Source organism: Anoplopoma fimbria, chromosome 16 (genome assembly GCF_027596085.1).
Source record: "Anoplopoma fimbria isolate UVic2021 breed Golden Eagle Sablefish chromosome 16, Afim_UVic_2022, whole genome shotgun sequence".
NCBI lineage: Eukaryota > Metazoa > Chordata > Actinopteri > Perciformes > Anoplopomatidae > Anoplopoma > Anoplopoma fimbria.
In genome coordinates, this window is record NC_072464.1 from 2,787,024 (window position 1) to 2,809,705 (window position 22,682).

Below are 22,682 nucleotides of genomic sequence, written 5' to 3' on the forward strand. Positions count from 1 at the left end.
TACGAGTGTTGTTATGTCCTCATCATGCCCTTTATTGCTCATTTTAGCAATAAAAAATTCCTCCAACACAGCGTGTTGCAGAGAGCTCAGAGCTATACCATGTGGTCAAATGTAGCGAGTTCATTTTTCATATTGTCCTTTGTTGCCCTGAATATATTGTCTGGTAAAGCAAAAATGTAAAAAATAAATAAATAATTTAACCGAGTCTACCACTTTGTCCACTTTAAACGCTTTTTAGTTCTATTCCCATGTTGGGGTAGTAATATTCAAAAATGCTTCAAGTTGATTATACAGATGTTAAGGTTGCCCCCTCCAACACGTCATAAAAAATGTGTCCTTGGTTTTAGTGCATTTTTCTGTGCAAGTTTTGCATGTTAAAGTTTTATGATGAGTGAATAAAAACCATATGGGTTGTACATCAGTAAAGTTAATTGATATCAGACAGAATATCTGTACAGGGATGGTAATATTTTAAGATTGTGTAAGGAGGTTGACCTTTTGTGAACTATGAATGTCACATTTCTGATTTCTAATGTGTTACGGTTGTGGCCGTACCCCTGCAGTTAACCCTTCTCTGTGTCTCTAGTACTTCTGTCTGTCTCTCTCTCTTCTCATTTTTCAGTCGCACATCCTTGATTCTATTCCTCACCTCCTCTCCTCGCTTCTTAGTCCCTCCTATTAGAGATTACCGGAGGAGGCGAGGAAGAGACCCGAGGAGAGAGAAGTCAGGGCAACATGCATTAACAAAAAGAGCGCTATGATTCAGAGACATCATCTTTAAAGGGACTTCAATTGAATACAACACGTTGCACAGCTGCATCATCTGAAGTTCCCCGCCTCTTGTGTCTTGTGTTCACTTCACTTCCTGCCTTTGTATGTTTTCCCGCTTTTGCAATTGTCTACCCCGCCCCTGACTGTATACACTTGTGATGTATTAGTCTTGTCAGCCTTGTTCTGTTCCCTTGTGTTTCTCCCACCAATCAGCTTTCAGACTACCTTCATGTCTACCCACCTGTGTCTTGTTGTCTGATTAGTTTCTTGTGTATTTATAGTCCTGTCTTTTGCCTGCTAGTTGTTGGTTTATCTGTTATGTCTACCGTGTTCCTGCCTGGTTCCTGCCTTGTTCCGGCTATGTTCCCGTGGATATTCCTGTTTCTTGTCAATTTTTTGTGTTGGACTTTCTGTTGTTACTTTTGTTATCACCTCCATGTAAGTATTTTGTTGTTGATGTGTGCCTGTATTGTCTATGTTTTCCTTACTGGCTCTTGGCGCGGTCAACCTGCATTCCGCTCTGCAATTGGCTCATCGTCCCTTCCAGTCTACATACCTGCCTCCCATCAGCTCATCTACCTGCAGTTTATCTTCATCTCCATTCATCAGCCCCTTCATATTTACCCCCTATACAATAAAAACTCGGTCTCACCAACACCACTCTGGTCCGTCTCCTGTGTTCAGTCCCAGATGTGTTCTTCACACTAATGTGTCAATAAATGCAGAACTGGGTGGGCACAGAATTGGTTTTGATCCGAATAAGTTATAACATGGCCAGAAGCCCTTCTATTGATTTTATTGTTAAAAGCAGCTAATATACCCGTATGTGGGGGAGAAAAATGTTTCATGATTCTGGAAACTGGATTTACGAGAGTATAAACATTCGTAGATCCAGTGTAGGATATTAGTATGACTCATATTAAAGACCTGCGGTGGGGGGTTGGGTGAGGTCAGGCTCTCCTGAGAGGTGTGGCTGCGGGGGCCCAGATGAGACTGGTAGAGAGGGTACAGCTGGAAGCGGTCGTCCTCCTCGGAGTCCTCAGGGCCGGGCAGATAGCTGCTGCCGCCCTGGGGGCACCAGGCACTTCCACTGCCACAGGACGAGTAGCTGAGCCGGGAGATGGAGCGAGACGGAATAGTTTGGCTGTCTGGGTACACAAGTTCGTCTGAGAGAAACATGAGGGTAAATCAGGAAATAAAATGAGCAACACGGTGTCCACATTTTTTTCAGTAATTAAGGCAAAATAAAATGTCATTTCTTGTGTTTTTATTATTAGTATTCAATTAATGCTTACACACTATGATAAGCTGAAAAGCAGCCATGCGTGCAGATTGTTCACCATGACTATGAGTTACATGACCAACTGGTCCCAGTGCTGTGCTGATGCCAGTTCAGTTCAGGACATTACTTTTTTATCTAAACCAGCAGATTTGATGTTGTTACCAAGGCACATTTTTTAAAGCAGGTTCGTACAACTTGCCTCTATGTCAAATCTATGTATAGAGTAATGCTTAATTGTAAAGTAAAAAGTCAAGTTATAGCCAGTTACACCACCTAAAGAAAGTGTTATATATTGTACTGTAAAATAAGTTAGCCACTATAGCTGCATATTAAAACAATGGTGTGTGCAGCAGTCTGAACAATAAAAGCATTGGGAAATTTCTTCACCAGTCAGTTGCATTTTGTAGATACATTTTTAGACTTCTGTGCGATAAAATGGAATAGGTACAATACAATGAATAATGTGATTTGTATAATTTATTGCTATCCAGCATTTATATTTTATGAAACTTTGAATGTGTTGTTGAGACTGTGCCAGACAAGGTTTGGTTCAATGGGGCTCTTCAAAGTTGTAGCTGAGAGTAGCAGAGCTCTGTAATAGCTAGTTGATCTTTTTTAGCTCTCTGTATTTTCTTTCAACCTCGTAGGTGAGGTTACATTGTTACGTTACTAACACTACAGTATGGGATGGGGTGACCTGAGATGTGTTGTGTCCTGTCTTTACCTTGCTGTGGAGCCATTCCCAGGTCCAGACCTTTGCGTTGCTCCTTGAAAATCTGGTGGAAAACAGAGGCCATATCAGCCTCAGCAAGCATCGACTCCCTCCCACCTACATTCATGTCCATGATGTGTTGGGAGACGGGCGCCTATGAATGAGGATGGAGAGCGGTCAGAGCTCATTTTGACAAACTGAAGCTAATGATGCTGTTTCAGGCTTAGCTCGAAACTTAGCATCAGACAAAGAAAGCGGGTGAAGGCATTGGGGTTGTCACCAAGGAATGATTGAATAAAGTTGGGGCAAATAATAATATCAATAACTGGTTAATTAAAAAATGCAATGTTGCTTTAGATTTATTCCAAGCTTAGATAATAAGAGAACCCCCAAAATGAGTAATTTCATTAAGTGGATTTAGTTACTAGCTAGTAAAGTCATAACTAGTGGCACATGTTCTTATTCATACTCTGCAGGCAAATAAATACAGTACTATGAGGAACCTTTTACTGGTTATGAACAATCAATGTTATACTGATGCCTCTATATGACCTACATAAGTTAACAAGACCATCACAGAGAAGATTGGCTATTTCCATAGAGATATTTTGTCAGTGCCTGTTTATATATCTTTATAATACTTATATTTATTCCTATTTCCAACTACTTGTGAACATAACAGTCCTGTCTTATTATTTACCTTTATCTGTCCAGCTTTGTTGTCCTTGTCCCTAGCTGTTATTTCTCTTTCTGTGTAAGTACATTGTGAGAAATGCAAAAAACTGAGCCAAATCCCTTGTATGTGCATGAATACTTGGCCAAATAAAGCTGATTTCGCTGGAGGCCCAGGTTGTATGGCTTAGTTTGCTGGAGGGAATGGGGGCACGAGACAACCAGAACCAGGACTGACCAGGTCAGCCTATCAGACCCCTGCTGCTGTAAAATAAGAGGTTTCCTAAAGGGACTTTGGTGCTTGGAAACGCTACAGCCTTTGTCAACAGCTACTGCCAAATCAACACAAATGAAAGTTCCTCATAGTAGCTTTACATACATTTTCTTGTATTGATTAATACTAGAAATAATGTAGTTGAACAAAGATAAAATAGTACAAATCTATCTATATTAATAAAATTACAATTGAGGTTACTAACCTCTTAATTTAGTGTTTTACTGGCATTAGTTTGGTGTGTGGATGTTTGGTATGTTGGTCATTGCCAATAATGCAACAACTCTGCTTTCACACTTTATGGGGTTTATTTGAAAATGTAAACTGTACTGAAGACTGGAGAGTTTATTTCCCAAGTGATATCTCAATGTTACAGCCATTGTGACTTGTCTTATACCATTTGAGTCTCTATACATTTGGTAAAATGCTTTTTCTCACAGCATTCAGTTAATGTGCTGACAACGTAACAGATGAGAAAACAACAGAAACCGGTTAAAAAAACAAACAGACGATGGGGCCCTTGTATGAAGGCTTGCAGATTAGTTTAGTTTGGGCAAAGTCTGGTTCCTGGGTCGTCCAGTTTCTACCTGATTCTGCTGTTCTCTCGATTCCATCAAGTAGTCGCAGCCCAGTTCGAAATCAAAGGGATCGACAGTTAACCGCCTTTTGGTCTTTTTCATCTTCGGAGAGCAGAAAGTGAAACACCGTCACCAACAGAGAGGAGAGAGTAGAGAGGGAAGAGAGATGATTAAAAGGAAAACGTGTAGACCCGAGGAGAGGAAGGATTCAGGAATCCTCATCCCTGCAAAACACTTCTCATATTAAGATGATCAAAAATGAAGCAGTAACTATGCAGTGGTAAAAGGTACAACTGGCCCCAATGCATGCTATTATGATGGGCCCTAGTGCATGCTATCTTCTAGTTATGACGCAAACACACACAATCACACACACCCCCACACACACACACACAAACTTGCAGATGTGCCTGTCCTATACTAGCTACCGTAAATCTGATCATCTCGTCACCTGATTATATAGAAATTTAAAATCGGATGACATCAACATACATATTACCAAGCAGTCATCATTACATACATGACAAACATACCAAAGTAAATAAGGAATTTTTCATATAATTGAATTTAATAATTTTATAGTTTATGTAGAGTAAGCATATCTTGTTGTTATAGATTGCTACTGACTATTTTACAAAAAAGAAAAGAAAACCATGAGTGAGTCGGTTTTTCCATTTTTGAGGGGATATATAGCAAATGGCACCACTTTTAAGTCTATAACATTTTTAACACAAGTTCACAGCTTTACACATGGAAGGAGGGCCCTCTCACCAGCTACCCTGACCCACAAGGATCGCAATGTACCTGAGCTGTCCATGTGTGCGCCCCTGCCACAATGTCACCAATTTACTAAACTAACTATTTGGAGAACATTAGCGCAATGCATTTCCCATAAAAAAAATACGTTGCTAAAAAACACGCTTTAGTCCTTAAAGACTCCTCTAATCATATGGGTAAAAAATATTCAGTCTGTTGCACAATAAAAAATTCAATCCTAATCCGTTTGTCAAGTTGCAACTGCGTTTTCTACTCCTGGAAGGCACAAATGACTTAATACAAAGTACTTGACAAATTGAGCAGCCACCATCTACCATTTTAGTTTGGAATAGAAAAAAGGGGCACATCTTGGGCTAAGATTCTTTGCAGCATGAGGAAGATTTCATCCAAATGGTTTAATGAGTCTTTCAGAACAGCAGTAAATGTTGTTATACATCTGGGTTGCTGTATGTATATCATTTTTTGGGATAAACAAACGCTTAGCACTGTTAGCACTTAAATGTGATGTTATTACATGAGAGGCACAAACTGGGGCTAGGAGAACCTCTGCTATGCTATTTGGGTATGTGGCCTAGAAAGACAGGGACTTCTTGTATGACATAGCACTAACCCTAAACTTGATCAAGGCACTGACTCCAAGGTCTGAAAACCCACCATGTAGATGCATTGTAACATCTCTGAGTGGGTGAAACTGTCAAGAAAGTTTCCTTACAGGGATTACTGATTGGATCCGATAGGTAGTACTCTATTTGGAACAGTAGAGGGCACTCCGTCTGAGTGAAAATCAAACAGGGCATGCAAAAAGCACCGCATGACCTTGTTGCAGTCAACATTTACATTTTATTTTTCTTCTCAGCAGCGGCTGCAGAGATTGAACATAAACAAAGCTTAGCTCCTTCATTACACAGAGACTGTGGTATAAACAATGGTAGTCTTGGTTTTATGACGAATACCAGAAGATTCACTGCCCCTTTTTTTTTTTTTTTACAACCTGTAGACTTAAACCAGAGGCTCTTTCAACTCTGCTCTGACTCTTTTTTTGTGCGATCATGAATGACAGCCTGTTATTTATCCAGAATACACCGCTGCCGGTGCCTGTTGGACCGTGCCTTACCTTAGTCGACACAAGCTGTCAAGGCGTCCCAGCTGTTCATGGGGGCTGGCCTAGGTGACATAGATAACCCCAGTAGAAAATATAATGAAGGTGCTGTTAGTGTGACAAAGATCAGTGCTGACCACAGCAGACCCTGGCCGACTCAAACTCAAAAAACAAATGCTGGTTTGAACTATAATGTGTGAATGTCTGTTTAGCAGATGAGCTTTTGTTCCCCTCACTGAAACATCTATTAATTAAGTTATTAAGAAACAGGTAACTATGGAATAGACAGCTCTCAAGCCCTGCTAGGACCCCCCCACTACGATAGCTGATATTTCTAAATATCATAACAACATAATTCAATGTTTTTCACTCCACCCTTATTATTAACTGTTTATTACTCTCAACATTAATTAGCAGAGAGAAGCACCAGATCCACTACTGTTCTGCTGTACTGTTGAGTACAAATTGATATCTGCTTCTTGTTTTATGATGCATATCAGTGGAAAGTTTTCTGCCGGCCACAAACTCACTAAAACTTAAGTACCTACAAAATAGTTGCAAGATGCCTATTTATTTAATGTTCTCGATGAGCAAACAAAGATTTGGCCGTAAGTGGGGAAGCACATGGAAAAGAAGCACACAGTGGACTAAATGTAAAAAATAAAAAAGGAGTTGCCGTACCCCCTTGTATTGTTGGGAATCTGTTGCGTCCATACTGTGCTCCTCATATCCATCTGCTGATAAAGAAGGCGGACATGTTAGTGTTAAGCTCAAGCTTTTTAGAATAACTGAATGACAACATGAAATGAACAATAAGGAAAAGGATTTATAAAAGGAATGCAGTGCACAAGTAAAATCCTCTGGCATTTTTCTATGCCAATGCATTTCTGAGCAAACTGAAGTCACATTATGCAGACTAAGTTCCCCATCCTGTGTAAAGAATTACATCTTTCAAACCAGCTATCTACAATGCCTATACAAAGTATTCACCCCCCTTGGATGTTTTCCCCTTTTGTTGCTTTTATACATGAAATCATGATCAATATAATTTGGCTTTTTTGACAAGAATTTGCAAAAAAAGCTTAATGGAGACATATCCACACAGACTCAGTGCTGTGATTGCAGCCAAAGGTGCATCTACTAAACACTGACCTGAAGGGGGTGAATATTTATGCAAACACTTATTTTACATTATATATTTTTAATTAGTTTGTAAAAATCTGTTTTCATTATGATATTAAAGAGGGGTTTTTTTGCAAATTCTTGTCAAAAAAAGCCAAATTATACTGACCATGATTTCATGTATAAAAGCAACAAAAGGGTGAAACATCCAAGGGGGTGAATACTTTTTATAGGCATTGTAAATCTTAACCCAATGGCTTTTGTCTTAAACCAAGATGCAAACTGTTCCTCGCACAGCAAATCAAATCCCTTATTCATGTCATTGCAGAGTAAATACAGCAAAAAGAAGCAAACGGAGAGAACATTGTGCATTTTCTTTGAGAGAGAGAGAGAGAGAGAGAGAGAGAGAGAGAGAGAGAGAGAGAGAGAGACCCAGATCAGCAGATAAAGCTTAAAAGTTGAAAGCTCATGCAGAAAACCAACATTACAGATAAGGTTCATGCACATTTCAATAAACAATGGTGACCAGTTAATGAAACTCTATAATTTCCAACAGAAATCCATTTTAATGACTTTTGTTCCATCACTCAGAAATTCATCTGATGGATGTCAGACATGAAAAACACTAAAAGTGTTAATGATAAATAATAGTAATACTTTGCACTAACAGTTTGTTTTAAACCTTGTTGCCTCTCCCTGACTAAAACGTCCCTGGCTCTGCTCCTCTACTCTTGATATGCCAATGTGAGTCAAAGCCAGGCGGGCTCTGAATGTGCCAGCCTAACCAGAACCTTTGGTCTGTTCCCAAACCGCTGTACCCACTGTATGAAACATGCAAGGTTTAAATGATCATTTTAATAGTCCAATGAAAAAAGTCAATACTGACTTCAAATAACCCTGACGTACAGAAATCCTCTGTTTATTAATCACCATCGTGTATATTCAGATTCGACTCTATGATAAATGTATTTAGTAAACTAGGCAGCATACTAGTTATTAGAAACATGTGACTCCAGAGTGGATCTAAAGAAGACCACACACATAGCTGGGTTAAGCTTCTACAAGGCCCTGTTGGAAAAAATGTGTATTTTACCCGTTTGTTATAATAAGGTGATACACAAATTTATTTAGGAATACGTGGGACCAACAAAACAGGTAATAGTGAAGGAGCCACCTTAAAGTTTTTATGTATATTCCGTAACAAACTTGCAACTAACCACATTAGAACAGACCGACAAACAAATGATGTATATAATAATAATAATAACTTTATTTATATAGGGCCACTCTGCCTGGTTGGTAATCCAGCTAGGACCACACACACTCAGCGAAAGTGGCATTTTTTCTAACAGCAGGACTGTAACAGTAACTTAAATGTCTGACCTGGATTTGATACACAATAAGGTCATGACTCCAAGCCCCCCCAAGTGCAAATGCTGGGGTCAAATAGCTCTATTTGGGTTCACTTATAGGCGGACCCAATCACCCAGGCGCCATTTTATCCGGACTGGGACCTATAACCGATAGGTAATTGAGAATTATTAAATCTGAACGGAGCGCTTCAATTTTAACCGGTGCAGCTTCTCTTTCGTTTACTGCACTCGTTCAGCGGTCCAGGAAAAACACCGAAAAATTGAATGCGTTGTAAATCATATCACGTGATGCTACTCGGCCAATCAAATATGTGTATTTTGATAGCGTCGCTTCAGTGACATATGAGACAGCCAACATTCGGAGAAGTACGTGAGACAAATAATTTATTTCACATGGCATGTTCGTCAGAGAGAGAAGTTGACAGCGAGACAAGAGCCTTTAACAAAGAACTGACAGACTCTTTTATGTGCATTCTTCCCACAAACCAGAATGTCTCATATGTTTAGAGACCGTGGCGATTATAAAATGCGGCAATGTGAAGCGCCACTATGAGAGAAAGCATAAATCTATTGAGCAAACGTACCCACTCAAATCCAAAATGACGGCACAGAAAAATAAACCATAGAGCCCAATATAATCAGAATCCTAACATTAATTTACTGCCTAAAAATGATGTTAACAGGGGAGTAAGGCTGAAACAAGTGGTTTCAATAAACACAGATATAGTTCCTGCACACACATTTCTAATTTTAGATGCTGAGAATAATATGGATATTTTCATCAAGATCAATTCACACATGAATAAATAAACATTTTTATTTTTTTAATCAAGCTCTTATTTTATTTGAAATGAAAGAAGAAGAATTTTTTATCATACCAGTATGCATTATTTATAATTCATCCTGAAGTCTGACAATGAATACTGCTGAGACATTCATTTTAATTTGATTTGACAGTCAGTTGTTGACTACATACATAGGCTAATACTACTGCTAGACTACGTCACTATACATGGCACTAAATCATAGTGCGAGTTAGACAGTATTGTGATGTCCCGGAACTTTGTATGAGGATATATTTTCTCTGACTGGGCATTGCTGAATTTTAATTGAATTCCCCTGGTCTATTACTTTGGTCAAGAGAAATATCTCCAACCACTGGATGCAAGAAAAGATTGTTGACAATGCAAGTTTTTGCAAACCGCAAATATGTTGAAATTCTACGTTTTCTATTCAGGCAGAGTGATGTAGCAATCGGAAACAAACATACACAGGAGTATGTAAACACTTTTACTCAGGGGTCCTGGGTGAAGCTTAAGTAAATGTTGACTTTACACGTAAGAAATTCCACTAAAGGTGTTTGTTATTTAGTAACACTAGTTACGCTGCATTGTTAAATGTATTCTTACGTTACATTGTTAGGCTACATTGTTACGTTACATAAGAAAGTCAGCTAAGGGTGGTTGTTATTTATTGACACTAGTTACATTGGTACGTTACATTGCAACATACAATTTTTACGTTACGTTGTCACGTTACGTCATTAAGTTACCTTTTTAAGTTACATTACCAAGTTACGTTATTACTTTTAGTTGTTTCGTTTCGTTGTTACTTTACTATCCTTTCACAACCTTCTGCAAGCATGATAGGTGGCGATTTATGAAACATGTTTTTGGTTCAGAAAACTAACACCTGCAGAACCTTTAAAAGACATTCCCATGAGCCTCAGGTTTACTTCGTGTTTAGTGCTAATTAGCCAATTTTAGCATGCTAACACGTTAAAGTAAGATTGTGAACATGGTAAATGTTGAACCTGCTGTGCTAAGCATCAGTATGTTCGCATTGCCATTGAGAGCATGTTAGCATGGTGACATTAGCATTAGGTCAAAGCACCCCTGAGCCTCAAAAGTGCCTCACTAGCATTGAGGCTAGCTAACCTTGAATACAAGGTAAAGAATAACAAAATATATTGAAATCAAAAGATATATGGCTGGCAACAATATCTGACTTTTTCTTATGACGTAGATTGAGTGTACTTACTGTGGACCTCCGGTATGCTCTGTGTATCATATTCATTAGGCTCTGGAAAACAGAAAATACGGAAGAAGACATGACTTAAATAGTTTTGTTTTGTTACAACTTGAATTGAACAAAATTAATCATAATTAATGAGGTGAGGTTTGCAATTTTGCAAATTCAGTAACTACAATAAATAGCTAAGCAAATTGGGATAATTCAGGTTGTCCTGAGCCTACTTTCCACATAAAATTGTAATCAGAAGCAGAAGCAGCAGTAACAACATTTAAACTGAGGAGCTGAGGTCAGCCAACTAATTAAGTTATACTCTTTTTTTATGAATGTGAACAAAGACTCTGTTGTGAGCACCGCTGTTACATCTCCCCATGTTCGCCAAGATACTGTACTCACAGGATGACGCCATCCGAGCTTTGTGAGCCCAACGGACCACAGCAGCACATACAGTCAAAAGACAGCAAAAGAATGTCTGTGTGTGTTTGAGAGCACAGTCATGCATGCTGAATTTAATCCAGGTGCTCACATGAATGTCTGCATGTGACGAGTGGCTGGTCTTTTGAACACAAAGCATCTGTTAAAATGCATATTTATGGCCATGTTTCATAACTGCAACACAGCTGGATCCAACATACAAAGACACGACAAAAGAAAGTTTTAGTCTCCCTCCCTCCCTCCCTCCCTCCCTCTCCTCTTTCTCTGTCCCTCTTTCTGCCGGTCGCTGGAGTCTCCTCAATTCCAGGCACAGAATGGGAGACACGTGACTGGATGATCACAAGGCCCGCTGGGCGAAGCCAGCAAACCAGCTCGTTCTGTATCCCGTCCCAGAATCCTCCAGGGTGACTCAGCGTAAGTAGTACCAGGAGCCCCGGCTGTCTCCTCATGATTCATTGATCTCCTGATGCTGTGATCTCACTTAGAGACCTTCGGTGTATAATAATGCTTAAAGCTGATACAGTGTGCTTCAAGGGCACTTGTTTTATATGTTCTGGTTTTACAACTTAATGTGTGCAGAGAATTTCCTTTTTTTCCCTTGCAATTGGATATTCAGCACCACAAATGGGACTAAGTGAGTGGTGTGCGTGTTGCCTTCTAATCCATCCTATGCTCTGGGCCTTGACCAGAGGATATTGGCAATGCTGCGTGAGCAGCTTCAAAAAGAGAGCAAAAAGTTCTGGAAAAAATGTTTTGACGAAGCCTCATACTGTCACCGCATTGGACTTTAAACACCAAGCCCGCAGAAACACAAACATTTTCTCCACATGGGAATAACTTCTCCCGAGGTACAGCAGGCAGCGTAAATGTCCCATAAAGCTGAGCTTCCTGGTCAGTTAAGGACAAAACCTGACACTGAAAGGGGCCATGCCAGAGCTGTATCCAGGCCTGAGACACTAGTCTGTGACAGGGCTCGCCACAGCTGTGAAGAGCCAGAGTTGGGGAAAACAGGAAAGATGGAAAAGATTAAACCCTGTGACAGATTTGGCAGCCTGTTGATGATGGCTTACTATGTGAAAAAGAGAAAGGAAGTTCGTTCTTGTGACTCAGTGTCACAAGAATGAAGGCTCTTAATAGCCAGGTGGTGTCTTGAGAAGGTGTTTGGCCACAAGGAGCTTCCAGAACTCCATTCTTTTAAATGATATTCCATATTTCTGATGGTGGGGAGCACTGTCTAATCACCTATATACAGTATGTTCCATCAGGTTGAGATTCGGTGACTGCAAAGGCAATAGCATTCAGTCCAGTAACGTCAACTTGCATTAACTTAAAGAGCCCACTAATTGTGGTTCACAGGGATAATGTGAGCTTCGATTAGAGAAAATGCAGTACCAACTCACATTCTTTAACTTGAACTTGATAACTGCCACAACCAACACATGTGATGCAGAAGTCATGGTGATGTTTATACCAATTTTCAGATTCCTATCCATTCTCCATGCAGATACAGTGCAGAATGCAGCTGCTGAATCTCCTTGAAGCCTTTAATTTATTGGGGATTTCTTGTGGTGAGCTCAAGTTGACTTCTACTTCTGACCTGCAGCTACACAGAAAGGGCTTGTAAAGAATCAAGTGGAACAGATAGAAATTTGTTCAGATTGCTCCCTTCAAAATCACTTTGACCTGAGACCTGACATTCAACCACATTTGTAACATTTGATTTGCACTGCTTCACATTCTGGCACATTCCCACTTGGCAGCTGCCCAGACTAACTACAGTTCTTGCCTGTTGACCACTGAACAGCTTCAGTCAGTTGGGGTTAATCTCCAAAGAGACCACAGTGACAGTATTTGTTAATAAAGGGATGTTGCACATTGATTTACAACATACCGACTTCCACAAGTGGATCACAATCAAAACATTCCACTCCTGAAACCTTTTCCAAAACCAATTTATTAACAAATTCTCATGTTATGTACATTTTCTGTACAGAAAACCATCCACAAAGGCATCTTGACATTAAAAACTCACCTTCGAGGTCATTCTGAGAGCAACTGCGTTCCCCGCTCAGCCTCCTGAAGAGCGATCGCATCACCTTGGCACTGCCGAAGCGCTTGAAGCGGGCACGGACGTTTTCGTGGTACCACTCCAGAGTGCCGATCTTGAGGACCCTGTTAAAAAAAAGAAGAAGACAAAATAGTTACCAATGATTTCAAACAGATCAGCCACATTAAATAGTTGTTGGAATTCAAACATTCAAACAACAGGGACTGAGTACGCCTCTTCTGTCACACAAAGAAAAACAAGACATTACTGAGTGCTATGCTGAGTTCAGGTTTAAGCACAAGATGTATAGCGTGATTGCTTCCAGACATCACCTGAGTTCAGTGAAAGGGCTTTCCGTGCAGAGTCACATCTGAGCAAGCAATGGCATAATGGTTACATATGGAGCTGGAGCGTGCTCCAAGAAAACCCAAATAACTCATACGTTATATCCTACATTCGAACACATTTTCAAATCTCAGTAAAGCTGCCAAGACAAACCAAAGTACTTGTCCACTAACTGCTGAAAAGCTCACACATTGATTGTATTGATAAAATGCTTTCTCGCTCACATCGCTGAGTTTGTTCCTGCATTCAAAAAACTTCTATAGGGGAACTTTAAAGCAGAGTTCCAGTGAATTTTTGATCTGGACTGTTCTTTGAGTAGCTAGCAAGGGTATAATGGATGCGGATGTACTCCACTTAACAGTATGGTAACATATGTTCTTTATAAAACAAATTTTTGGTAACAGTTCTAACTTTATTTATATGGGAATACATGATAATTTAATTTGTTAATCAATCTACCATTTAACAGTTATGGTTATTTGTCACTTCCTACCTGGCCATGCGACAGGGATCACACACCCAGCCGAGCTCCTTCTTGTTGTACAGACTGCAGGACTTGCAGATGAAGAGCTGGCAGTCCAGACACTGACGCTTGCTGTTGACCAGGAACTTGAAGGGCTGCAGACATCGAATACAGTGCGACTCGGCCATGCTGGTCTGGTTGCCCAGCAACTCCCTCTTGGTGTCTTCTTTTTCAATCTTGGTCTTTAACTCCCTAAAAAAGACAAAAACACAATCATTCTCTACATAAAATTAAAGAGTGTTTGTGTTTCTTGGAGAAAAAAATGACCTTTAATGTATCCTTGAGCTACAGGTTAATGAATTGTAGTTAATATGCAGAACTGCAGCACGCAAGAGAGAACAACGTTATACTGTTCCACAAAGCATCACATGCAGTCTGTCATTATTTTTTGTATCAGGACTTAAATAGCACGTTATTTTACAGACATTCCATGTCTCATGATCAGGCATTTGAGGCATTTGAGGGCACATGTAGGTTCAGGCACAAAACCACTTAGTTAGGTTTAGTAAAAATGTCATGGCTTGGCTTTAAGGTATAATTCTTTATATTTTTTTGCTTAGCACACAGCATTCAAAGTTGGACTCAAAGTTGTCAGTATCCACCCATTCAAACATCGAATGTGTTTGAATGGGTGGATACTGACAGGTAGTGTGAAGCTCTTTGAGTGGTTGAAAGACTAGAAAGGCCATCCAAGTCCATTATTGTAACCACGCTGCGTACTAACATCTTGTACATAGTGATAGAGTACAGCATTAATGCTGCTCCATTTTGGCTGCAGAAATAAACACCTAATAATTCTTTGGAATGTACTTCTTGCAACAGGAAATTGTTTTTCCAAATTGTGTCCAAAGTGGTGACTTGAAACGAGGTTTACTTGGTACCAGCATGCCTGAATGAAAACCAAAACCAAACCTTGTTCTCACTTTATCTGGCAGCCGGAGCTGTAACTGAAGAGACCACCCAGAAATACTGAGAAGACAGATAAAGTGTTGTTTGCCAAGTAATTATTCCACCATGTATCTCCTCGTAAAATCATAAACTGACATTTTTTCATGTCTGTTTATATATGGATCCATAAAATAAGACAGCTTCAGAGTTACTGGTAGGTGTATTTTTCAACTTTGGACAGGGCTAGCTAGCTGTTTCCCTCTGACTTCAGTATGTACGTTAGTCAAAGCTAACCATATCCTACAATCTCACTCAGAAACAAGGCCAAGAAGCACATTTCTCCAGAATGATGAACAAATAACGGCTGGATATATTTGAAGGTAAATTTCTAACGTATTATTCACTTCATGCTTTTACAGCTAATAAAACAAACCTTATACCATTTCATTATACAGAAACTGTATGAGTCAGAATGCTGGCTGACAATTATGAGTGAAGAGATGGTTGTCAGCAAATGGATGGCTTCCTTATCGCAACTCTATGTCAACATTATGTCAGCCTTGTTACAGGCAATACAAGCTTCTCCAGGAAACATTTAGTGCTACGTTTACAAATAAGAAAAAAAAGATCAAGATCGATGGAGAATAGCGTAACTGTGCATGGCCCCTTGATTAGGATCTTAATTGTTTAAGCATTCATAATACTGTAAAATGTAAATAAGCAAAATGTTCGACTGATAAAATTGACAAAAACATTATGTTGTACAGTATGTATCTATCTGTTCCAGGCAGCAACATCCAGGTCTGAAATGTGAAGCCAATGCTGAAGTGCCTTAAACCTGCATTCTCGGCCAGCAGGGGGCGACTCCTCTGTTTGCAACAAGAAGTCAGAGTAATTTTTGCATAGACTTCTATACAATCTACTTCTCTATTGATTTATTACCTCAGTAAACAATGTAAACATGAGTTTATGGTCTTATTCTCTAGTTTCAAGTCTTCTTCAATACAGCATGATGTTCATTTAGTAAATTATGGTCCATTTAGAGTCAAATAGACCATTAAACAGAGTATGCTTTAGGGTGGGGCTAACTTGTGATTGACAGGTTGCTAACACGGCGCTGTCTGGTCTGGGAGTCGTTGTGTTTTCAGTTCATGTAAGTGAATTGTAACATTTTGGTCGACAAAAATGTCTAAATAGGCGTTTTGTGAACTGAGCTCCACCCTCTCAGGTCACTTCTGATGTAAATTAATGTAGCATGTGTATGTGTTTATACCTGCAGACCTATTTCTGTTATTTGGTTTCACTCTACGGGTTGACCGACTTTATTCTAGTTTGCATTATGCATACCTTTGTTTGCTCCAGTGTTTCAGGTTAAGTTGCATCACTCAAACATAAATAAGTACTGGTTTTGTTAAAGCCTCATATTATACATGAAAAAACTAAACAGATCGCCCTGTTTCCATCAGTGTAAAAAAGAGCAGTGGTTGTTTTGTGGTTGAGTCCTCACTGATGATGGGCTGTAAGCAGTTATTTAGTATAACACTTTACTGTCACATTTTTACTCATTTCAGAAACATATTCATTTTGACTAATTATATTGTAATTAGAAAGAGAAATCCATCCCAGTCTTTGATTTGTTTCCTTTCATTTAAAATCATCACTTCTTCTTGTAGCAACACTCTGAGTTAGTGGAGGAGCAGTTGCTGAAAAGTTTCTTTCTTGAAATGTTCTCACTTCCTTATTTGAGCAATGTTTATTAAGAATGAGTAAACTTGTAAAATCTGTCTTCAGGTAATAATTCTACCTGTACTGTGAAAAATGTCCTGCACTAACTTTAGTCACATTCTTCTTTAAAACTTAAAGGGACGGTGTGTAGAATTTGGTGGCATCTAGCTGTGTAGTTTAAGATTGCAGCCAACTGAATTCCCTTCAGCTCTATACTCCCTTTCCAAGAGTGCGGTGACGTCAACTGTCGAGTGCAAAACCATGGTAACACCGTTTGCCTTGCACAGAGGCCATCCATACCATAATAACACTGGTTTAGCGGCAAGGAAGTCAGACTGCAGCTGATGGTGCCGTGGTTTTAACTCTGCAGCTCACGCTACCTCAGTGTCACGAGGGCGTGAGAAAACTACAGTGGCTCTCGCTAGAGCCAGAGTTTGGTTTGTCCCTTCGAGCTACTGTAGAAACATGGTTGTGCAACATCGCAGACTAAGCTGACGAAAACATAATGATTCTTGGTTTCAGGTGGTTATCATAATGAAAACATAAGAATGAATAGACCAGCCAAAAACGCTACACACTTGCCCTTTAAGAAATAAAAAATCCTCAAACAAACCCGGCAGCTCCTTAAACGTTTTTTTAAATGCCTGCTTTGAGTCAGACTTTTCTCTTCAGCAATGTTTGAGGCATTCTTTTCCAGCTGATTGCTGGAAAAGCAACAGCCTCAGTCAGCACTGAAAGATGCTGACAGTAGTCGATAAGAAAACATCCAGATAACAAATCCCAAATGTCAGGCAGTTTGGGTGGAGTCTGGCAAAACACCCACTGAGGATGAGAGGATGCTTATTGTTTATTAAAGTTTTTTTAGGGCATGCTTTTTAAATTATAGCCCAGATCATCGAGATAAATTTGAAACTCTGTAAGAATCCCATAACCGTTAGCAGATACAGCTGATGGCCGTTAGCAATACAATTTCAAAGTAATACCTCCGGAACATCAAATCCCACAGATCTGATATACAAGATGGCCTTCTGTGACTCAATAAGAAGTTTGCTGTAGGCCACTTTCAGGCTTTCCAAGCCTTCTCCAGTCTGTGACTGTGTGGTTGTCAGCATTTCATAGTTGATGTGATAAGCTGCAAGGGTTTTTTAGGGTTTTCGATCAAGATGTGGCTGAGACTCTGGACTATTTCCAGTATGTGCACCTTGCACTAAGATTTACCTCGGTACAGTTGTGGACTAAAAATGTATTTAAGAAGAAGTAGGTCTGGAGAAACAGACTGGAGTACCAGCACAGTAGCAAAGCAATGCAACATTTCAAATAAATGGCCAACTTCATCTAAGTGGAAGACGATTAAATTCTATTACATATGTAAGGCTGTCATTATATGTCGCTTTTTGTGTGTTATTTTAGCCACGCTGCTATGTTTAGGCAACAAAACTGATGATGGCTGAATTTAGTTAGTTATTTAGTTAAACCTTTACACGTATTTTACGTGTAAACTACGTAAAATACGTACGGAAACAACGTAACAATAAAACACATCACTAACTTCACTGTGTTTAATTATTAAAACAAATCAACAACACTTTGGGACACTCGTCTCATCCGTCTCCTCTCCCACCCGCCAAAAGGGTCTCCCCCACATTTTATACTACGTCACTTTTTCAGAGCGTAGCATATTCACGCAGATGCGTTTACAATACAGTCAGTAAATAGTACATGACATGAAAAATGCAATACGGGAGTTCTTATTGTTTGCTAAATTACTTAAAAATAGTTGTGTCATTTATATGCCAATTTACATTATTTGCACCGTCTTACCTTGCCATCAGACAGTCCTTTACGGTGGGGAACTAAAGCTGTTACCTGCACTCTCTTCAAAGCTACAAGACTCCTTTGACAAAAACAGTAATTAACCTCGCAGAACACATCTGCCTTCTATTGAATAGTTTTTGTTATTGTGTGCCTCTGGTGTTTTAAAGGGTCAGTTTTGATTCGCCAAAGTCTCACAATAACACAAACTAACCCATCGAGGCAGCGGTAGACCAGAAACTTCTGCCCCTCATATCTCTTGCAACTCCTTAATTCATACCAAACATGTTGCTTTTGATACATCTGGATATGTGAAGCAGATTATTGTTCTTGGCAATATTTAAATGATTTTGTGAGCCATCTTAAAAGGTATCCTGTAGTTTTCACCTCTAGTACAGTACTACAGTGGGGCGGCTGTGGCGTAGTGGAGAGCAAGGTAGTTCTCCAATCAGAGGGTCGGTGGTTCAATACCGATGTGTCCTTGGGCAAGACACTTAACCCCAAGTTGCTCCCGAAGGCTTGTCATCGGATGGATGATGCATGAATGTTAGTTAGAGTCTGATGGTGGCACCTTGCATGGTAGCCTGTCATCAGTGTGTGAATGGGTGAATGATGTGTAATATACTACTGAATGTAAGTCGCTTTGGAGAAAAGCATCTGCTAAATGACTGTAATGTAATGTACTAGTATAGTACTTTAGACCAGATTTTTACAAGTGGGTCCCTCTACTGTACATGAGGACACACACCCGCATGTTCACGTAGGTGATGCCATCCACAGTCCTGTCACTGGTTTCACACCATTCCGCTGCAAGCTTGTAAACATGGATGCGTACTGTGCTAGATTCAAGCGTTTAAGTAAAACTGGCTTTGCAGACATTCTTTGAGGAAGTAAATCAGTTTAACGTGTTTATTAGACCTAAGGATACTTGCGTGTTATGGTGATTTAGTGGTTTTGTTGTTTGTAAGAAAACACAATCTTTAAGGTGAGACCTTTCATTTATTAGCATCTGATAGTTATGAAGAGAACATGCACAGCAGCACATAAGATTAGCAGAAAGAGATCAGGAATAACTTCAATGTAACACTTTGTCTGAAATAAGATCTTTCAAGTGGAGTGCACTTTCGAAACAGTTTGACCAAGTAACAAGCCTAAGTTTGTCTTCAAAATCCTGACTTTTCTTCAGTATTTGATTAAAAGCAGGTACTGGAGAGTTTATGCGTAAGCTCAGGAATTCGGGTTCGCCAGCCAGAGACACAGACAGTTATGGAGACCAAAGTAACTGAGTGGTCCCATACATGGTGATCTGCTCGCCACGTCCACACAAATCAAATCCTCCCTAGTTTAAATTAACTTCCTCTTTTAGATGCTCTTAACCCAGTTTAAGCTGGTAATATGACAACCTGATATGCTCATTTTTGCCGGTCCATACTAGAACCTGAATCCACTAGAACCTGACAAGTTAACATAAACTTCAAGGGGCTAGTGAGAGTGGGAATTAGTAAAAAGAGATAAAAAGCGGGACTCACACACACACACCTACAGATAAAGAATAAGCAGCTCACATTGGCTTTGTAGATATGTTTACATTTAAATGTCAATTTTCAAACAGCCTTTTCAAATAAAACTGTAATGCAATTAAATGAAATGCATTACCTGGGTTTGACTAGCACAAACTGATGTGATATATTTATATGTAAATACAAGTCTGTGAATGTGAGCGTGAATAAAGTCAGCCCTGCAATAGTGCAACTATTCATATATATGAAAATATAGTATAATGTAGTATAATATATTGTACTATAATACTATAAAACTAAGATGGGGACCCTGGCAATGCATGCTATAACTGAACATAGTATATATATATATATATATATATATATTTATAGAGTCATCAATTGCTGCACGTCTTTGGACTGTGGGAGGAAGCTGAAGAACCCGGAGAGAACCCACGCTGCCATGGGGAGAACATGCAAACTCCACACAGAAGGAACCCAGGCCCCCCTTGCTGTGAGGCAACAGTGCTAGCCACTACACCACATGCAGCCTTATATCTATCTATCTATCTATCTATCTATCTATCTATCTATCTATCTATCTATCTATCTATCTATCTATCTATCTATCTATCTATCTATCTATCTATCTATCTATCTATCTGTCTGTCTGTCTGTCTCGAAGGATAATTTTTTTTTCAAAACAAACTTACTAACTTAATACACTTAATACATGTATACTATACTAATATTATATTATTATACACATACTATTTACACTTTATTTGAATGAACTTGGTAAAGGAGAGATCATTGCCAAAATAATCTATTTCATTCTACAATCCAACATGTGTGGTTTTTACAAGATTTAGGCGTGACGGTTTTATATGAAAACCACGTGAGGTTCTGTACCTATTTATAGATTGCAGAGGCCGGGGATGAAAACAACAGTTGCCGGCTCATTTGGATGGAAAGCAAATAGCTGAAGAAGAACCTTGGCAGGGACTGCAATCTATGTATAGTGTGGTTGAAATTGTTTTCTTGTATTTGTGAAGGAAGCTCACAAACGTAGACAAAAAATGCTGGTTTTCTTAACCAAAGTCTGACTCACCAACTGTTTCTTCTTTGCTAAATGAAGGTTGCTAACAAGAAGTTTCTTGGAAGGTCCCTTTTAGACACACACAAAGGCGCTATGTTTAACAGAGTGTATGGAAAGTATGCAAACCGGAAATCTTCTGAATGAATTCAAAAAGCGGCTCAAAGTCTGGAAGATTTTGTGGCTCCAATGAGATTTGACGACCTCAATTCATTGAAGATCATAATACTATATGAATAAGCAGGAGATTTGTTTGAGATAGCCTGCTTAGATAAAAATCTGTTTCATGAATTAAAAAAATTATCCATGTTTTAGCCACTATAAAATATTTGCCAAATCAAGATGGACCTAAATGAACATCATGCTGTATTGAAGAAGACTTGAAACTAGAGATTGAGACCATAAACTCATGTTTACACTGTTTACTGAGGGAATAAATCAAGTGAGAAGTAGGGTCATTTTCTCATAGACGTCTATACAATCAGACTTCACTTTGCAACTGAAGGAGTCGCCCCCTGCTGGTCAGTAGAGAGAGTGCACGTTTTTTCTTTGGTTAAGGGTGTATAATACATACATTGCCTCTTAACAGCTCTCATCATGGCGACGCAGCTCGTAGCTAACGGTGATAATTGTGCAGATAGCACAAACTACCGCAAAAGAGCTGACAGAGCTAACAATGTGTACTTGAGGGGGAACCAGAGGGGTTGGTACTTTGCTTCCGCTACGACGCTGCTGGCCGAATTGCGTGATCAGCTGTAATCGCCGTATGAGCGCAATGCAGAGCAGAAGACTTGAGCTTGCCAATGGGGCATGCTCACATGCACCAACATACACTAAAAGCATGCGCAGCTGGCCCAGATATGTCATCATTACAGGCCAAAACTCATATTTACAACGCACAATGGGAGAGGGATTTCATTCTCTGCCCCGGTAGATGTTACTCCACTATATCTTTACATAGATAACAGTTGTTTGCTGCTATATTAATGATCTGAATGCCATATAATCATACTCTGATTGCAAGTTCCGCGAATAATTTGCATTGTAAAAAATCTTGTGTTTAAAGTTAGCATTAGCTTCCATACATTAACAGTTTTCTGTCTGTCACTCTATGCATACTAAGCTGTGGACAGATTAGAGATACACACGTGTAAATCTGGCAAAGCAATGTGCTACTGAACGTTTTCTTCTTTTGTGGAATATCCTTACTATCCTAGAGGACTACTGCTGCGGCTGTTCAGGGGATCAACCCACCTCCAAGCATCTAAACCTCTTCCTCCCACACAGCCTGATATCTAAACCATCCATCTGTCACTGCTGCCAAGCAGACATGTGAGCAGTATGTCTGTGAGTCACAGCAAACGACTGAATAATCTGTTGGAGATGTGCAGCTCAACAAAGTTTGTCAGGCCTTCAGGAATAGAGTACAGCATGTAATTGTCACTCAGTTGTACTAAATTCAAATCAAACAGGATCAGCCATCTTCTCTCAATAAGAAAAAACCCAGCCAAAAACCAATGATCTAGCATTATAGGCTTTGAAGACAGGATATGTGATTACTGGCTGCTGTGAAATGTGAGTCTCCTGTCTTTTATAAAGCTGACATGATATTATGATGGTA

At 39.5% G+C, this 22,682-nt stretch overlaps 2 protein-coding genes across 5 annotated transcripts in view; both read right to left on the minus strand.

The window, feature by feature from the left end:
* The window catches only part of maip1 (matrix AAA peptidase interacting protein 1), a 231,636-nt gene that overhangs the window by 80,838 nt on the left and 128,116 nt on the right, over positions 1 to 22,682 (minus strand). The window lies entirely within an intron of this gene.
* Positions 1 to 22,682, minus strand: part of mlphb (melanophilin b) — a 39,061-nt gene that overhangs the window by 12,643 nt on the left and 3,736 nt on the right. For 3 of the 4 annotated variants that reach the window (XM_054614920.1, XM_054614918.1, XM_054614922.1), the window contains exons 2-8: positions 14,012 to 14,233; positions 13,159 to 13,298; positions 10,701 to 10,742; positions 6,847 to 6,902; positions 4,299 to 4,391; positions 2,778 to 2,919; positions 1,699 to 1,937 (exon numbers count right to left, since the gene is read on the minus strand). In XM_054614920.1, the coding sequence (XP_054470895.1) occupies positions 1,699 to 1,937; positions 2,778 to 2,919; positions 4,299 to 4,391; positions 6,847 to 6,902; positions 10,701 to 10,742; positions 13,159 to 13,298; positions 14,012 to 14,233 (934 nt within the window). The remainder of the gene's footprint in view (positions 1 to 1,698; positions 1,938 to 2,777; positions 2,920 to 4,298; positions 4,392 to 6,846; positions 6,903 to 10,700; positions 10,743 to 13,158; positions 13,299 to 14,011; positions 14,234 to 22,682) is intronic. The other variant, XM_054614919.1, reaches the window with a different exon arrangement.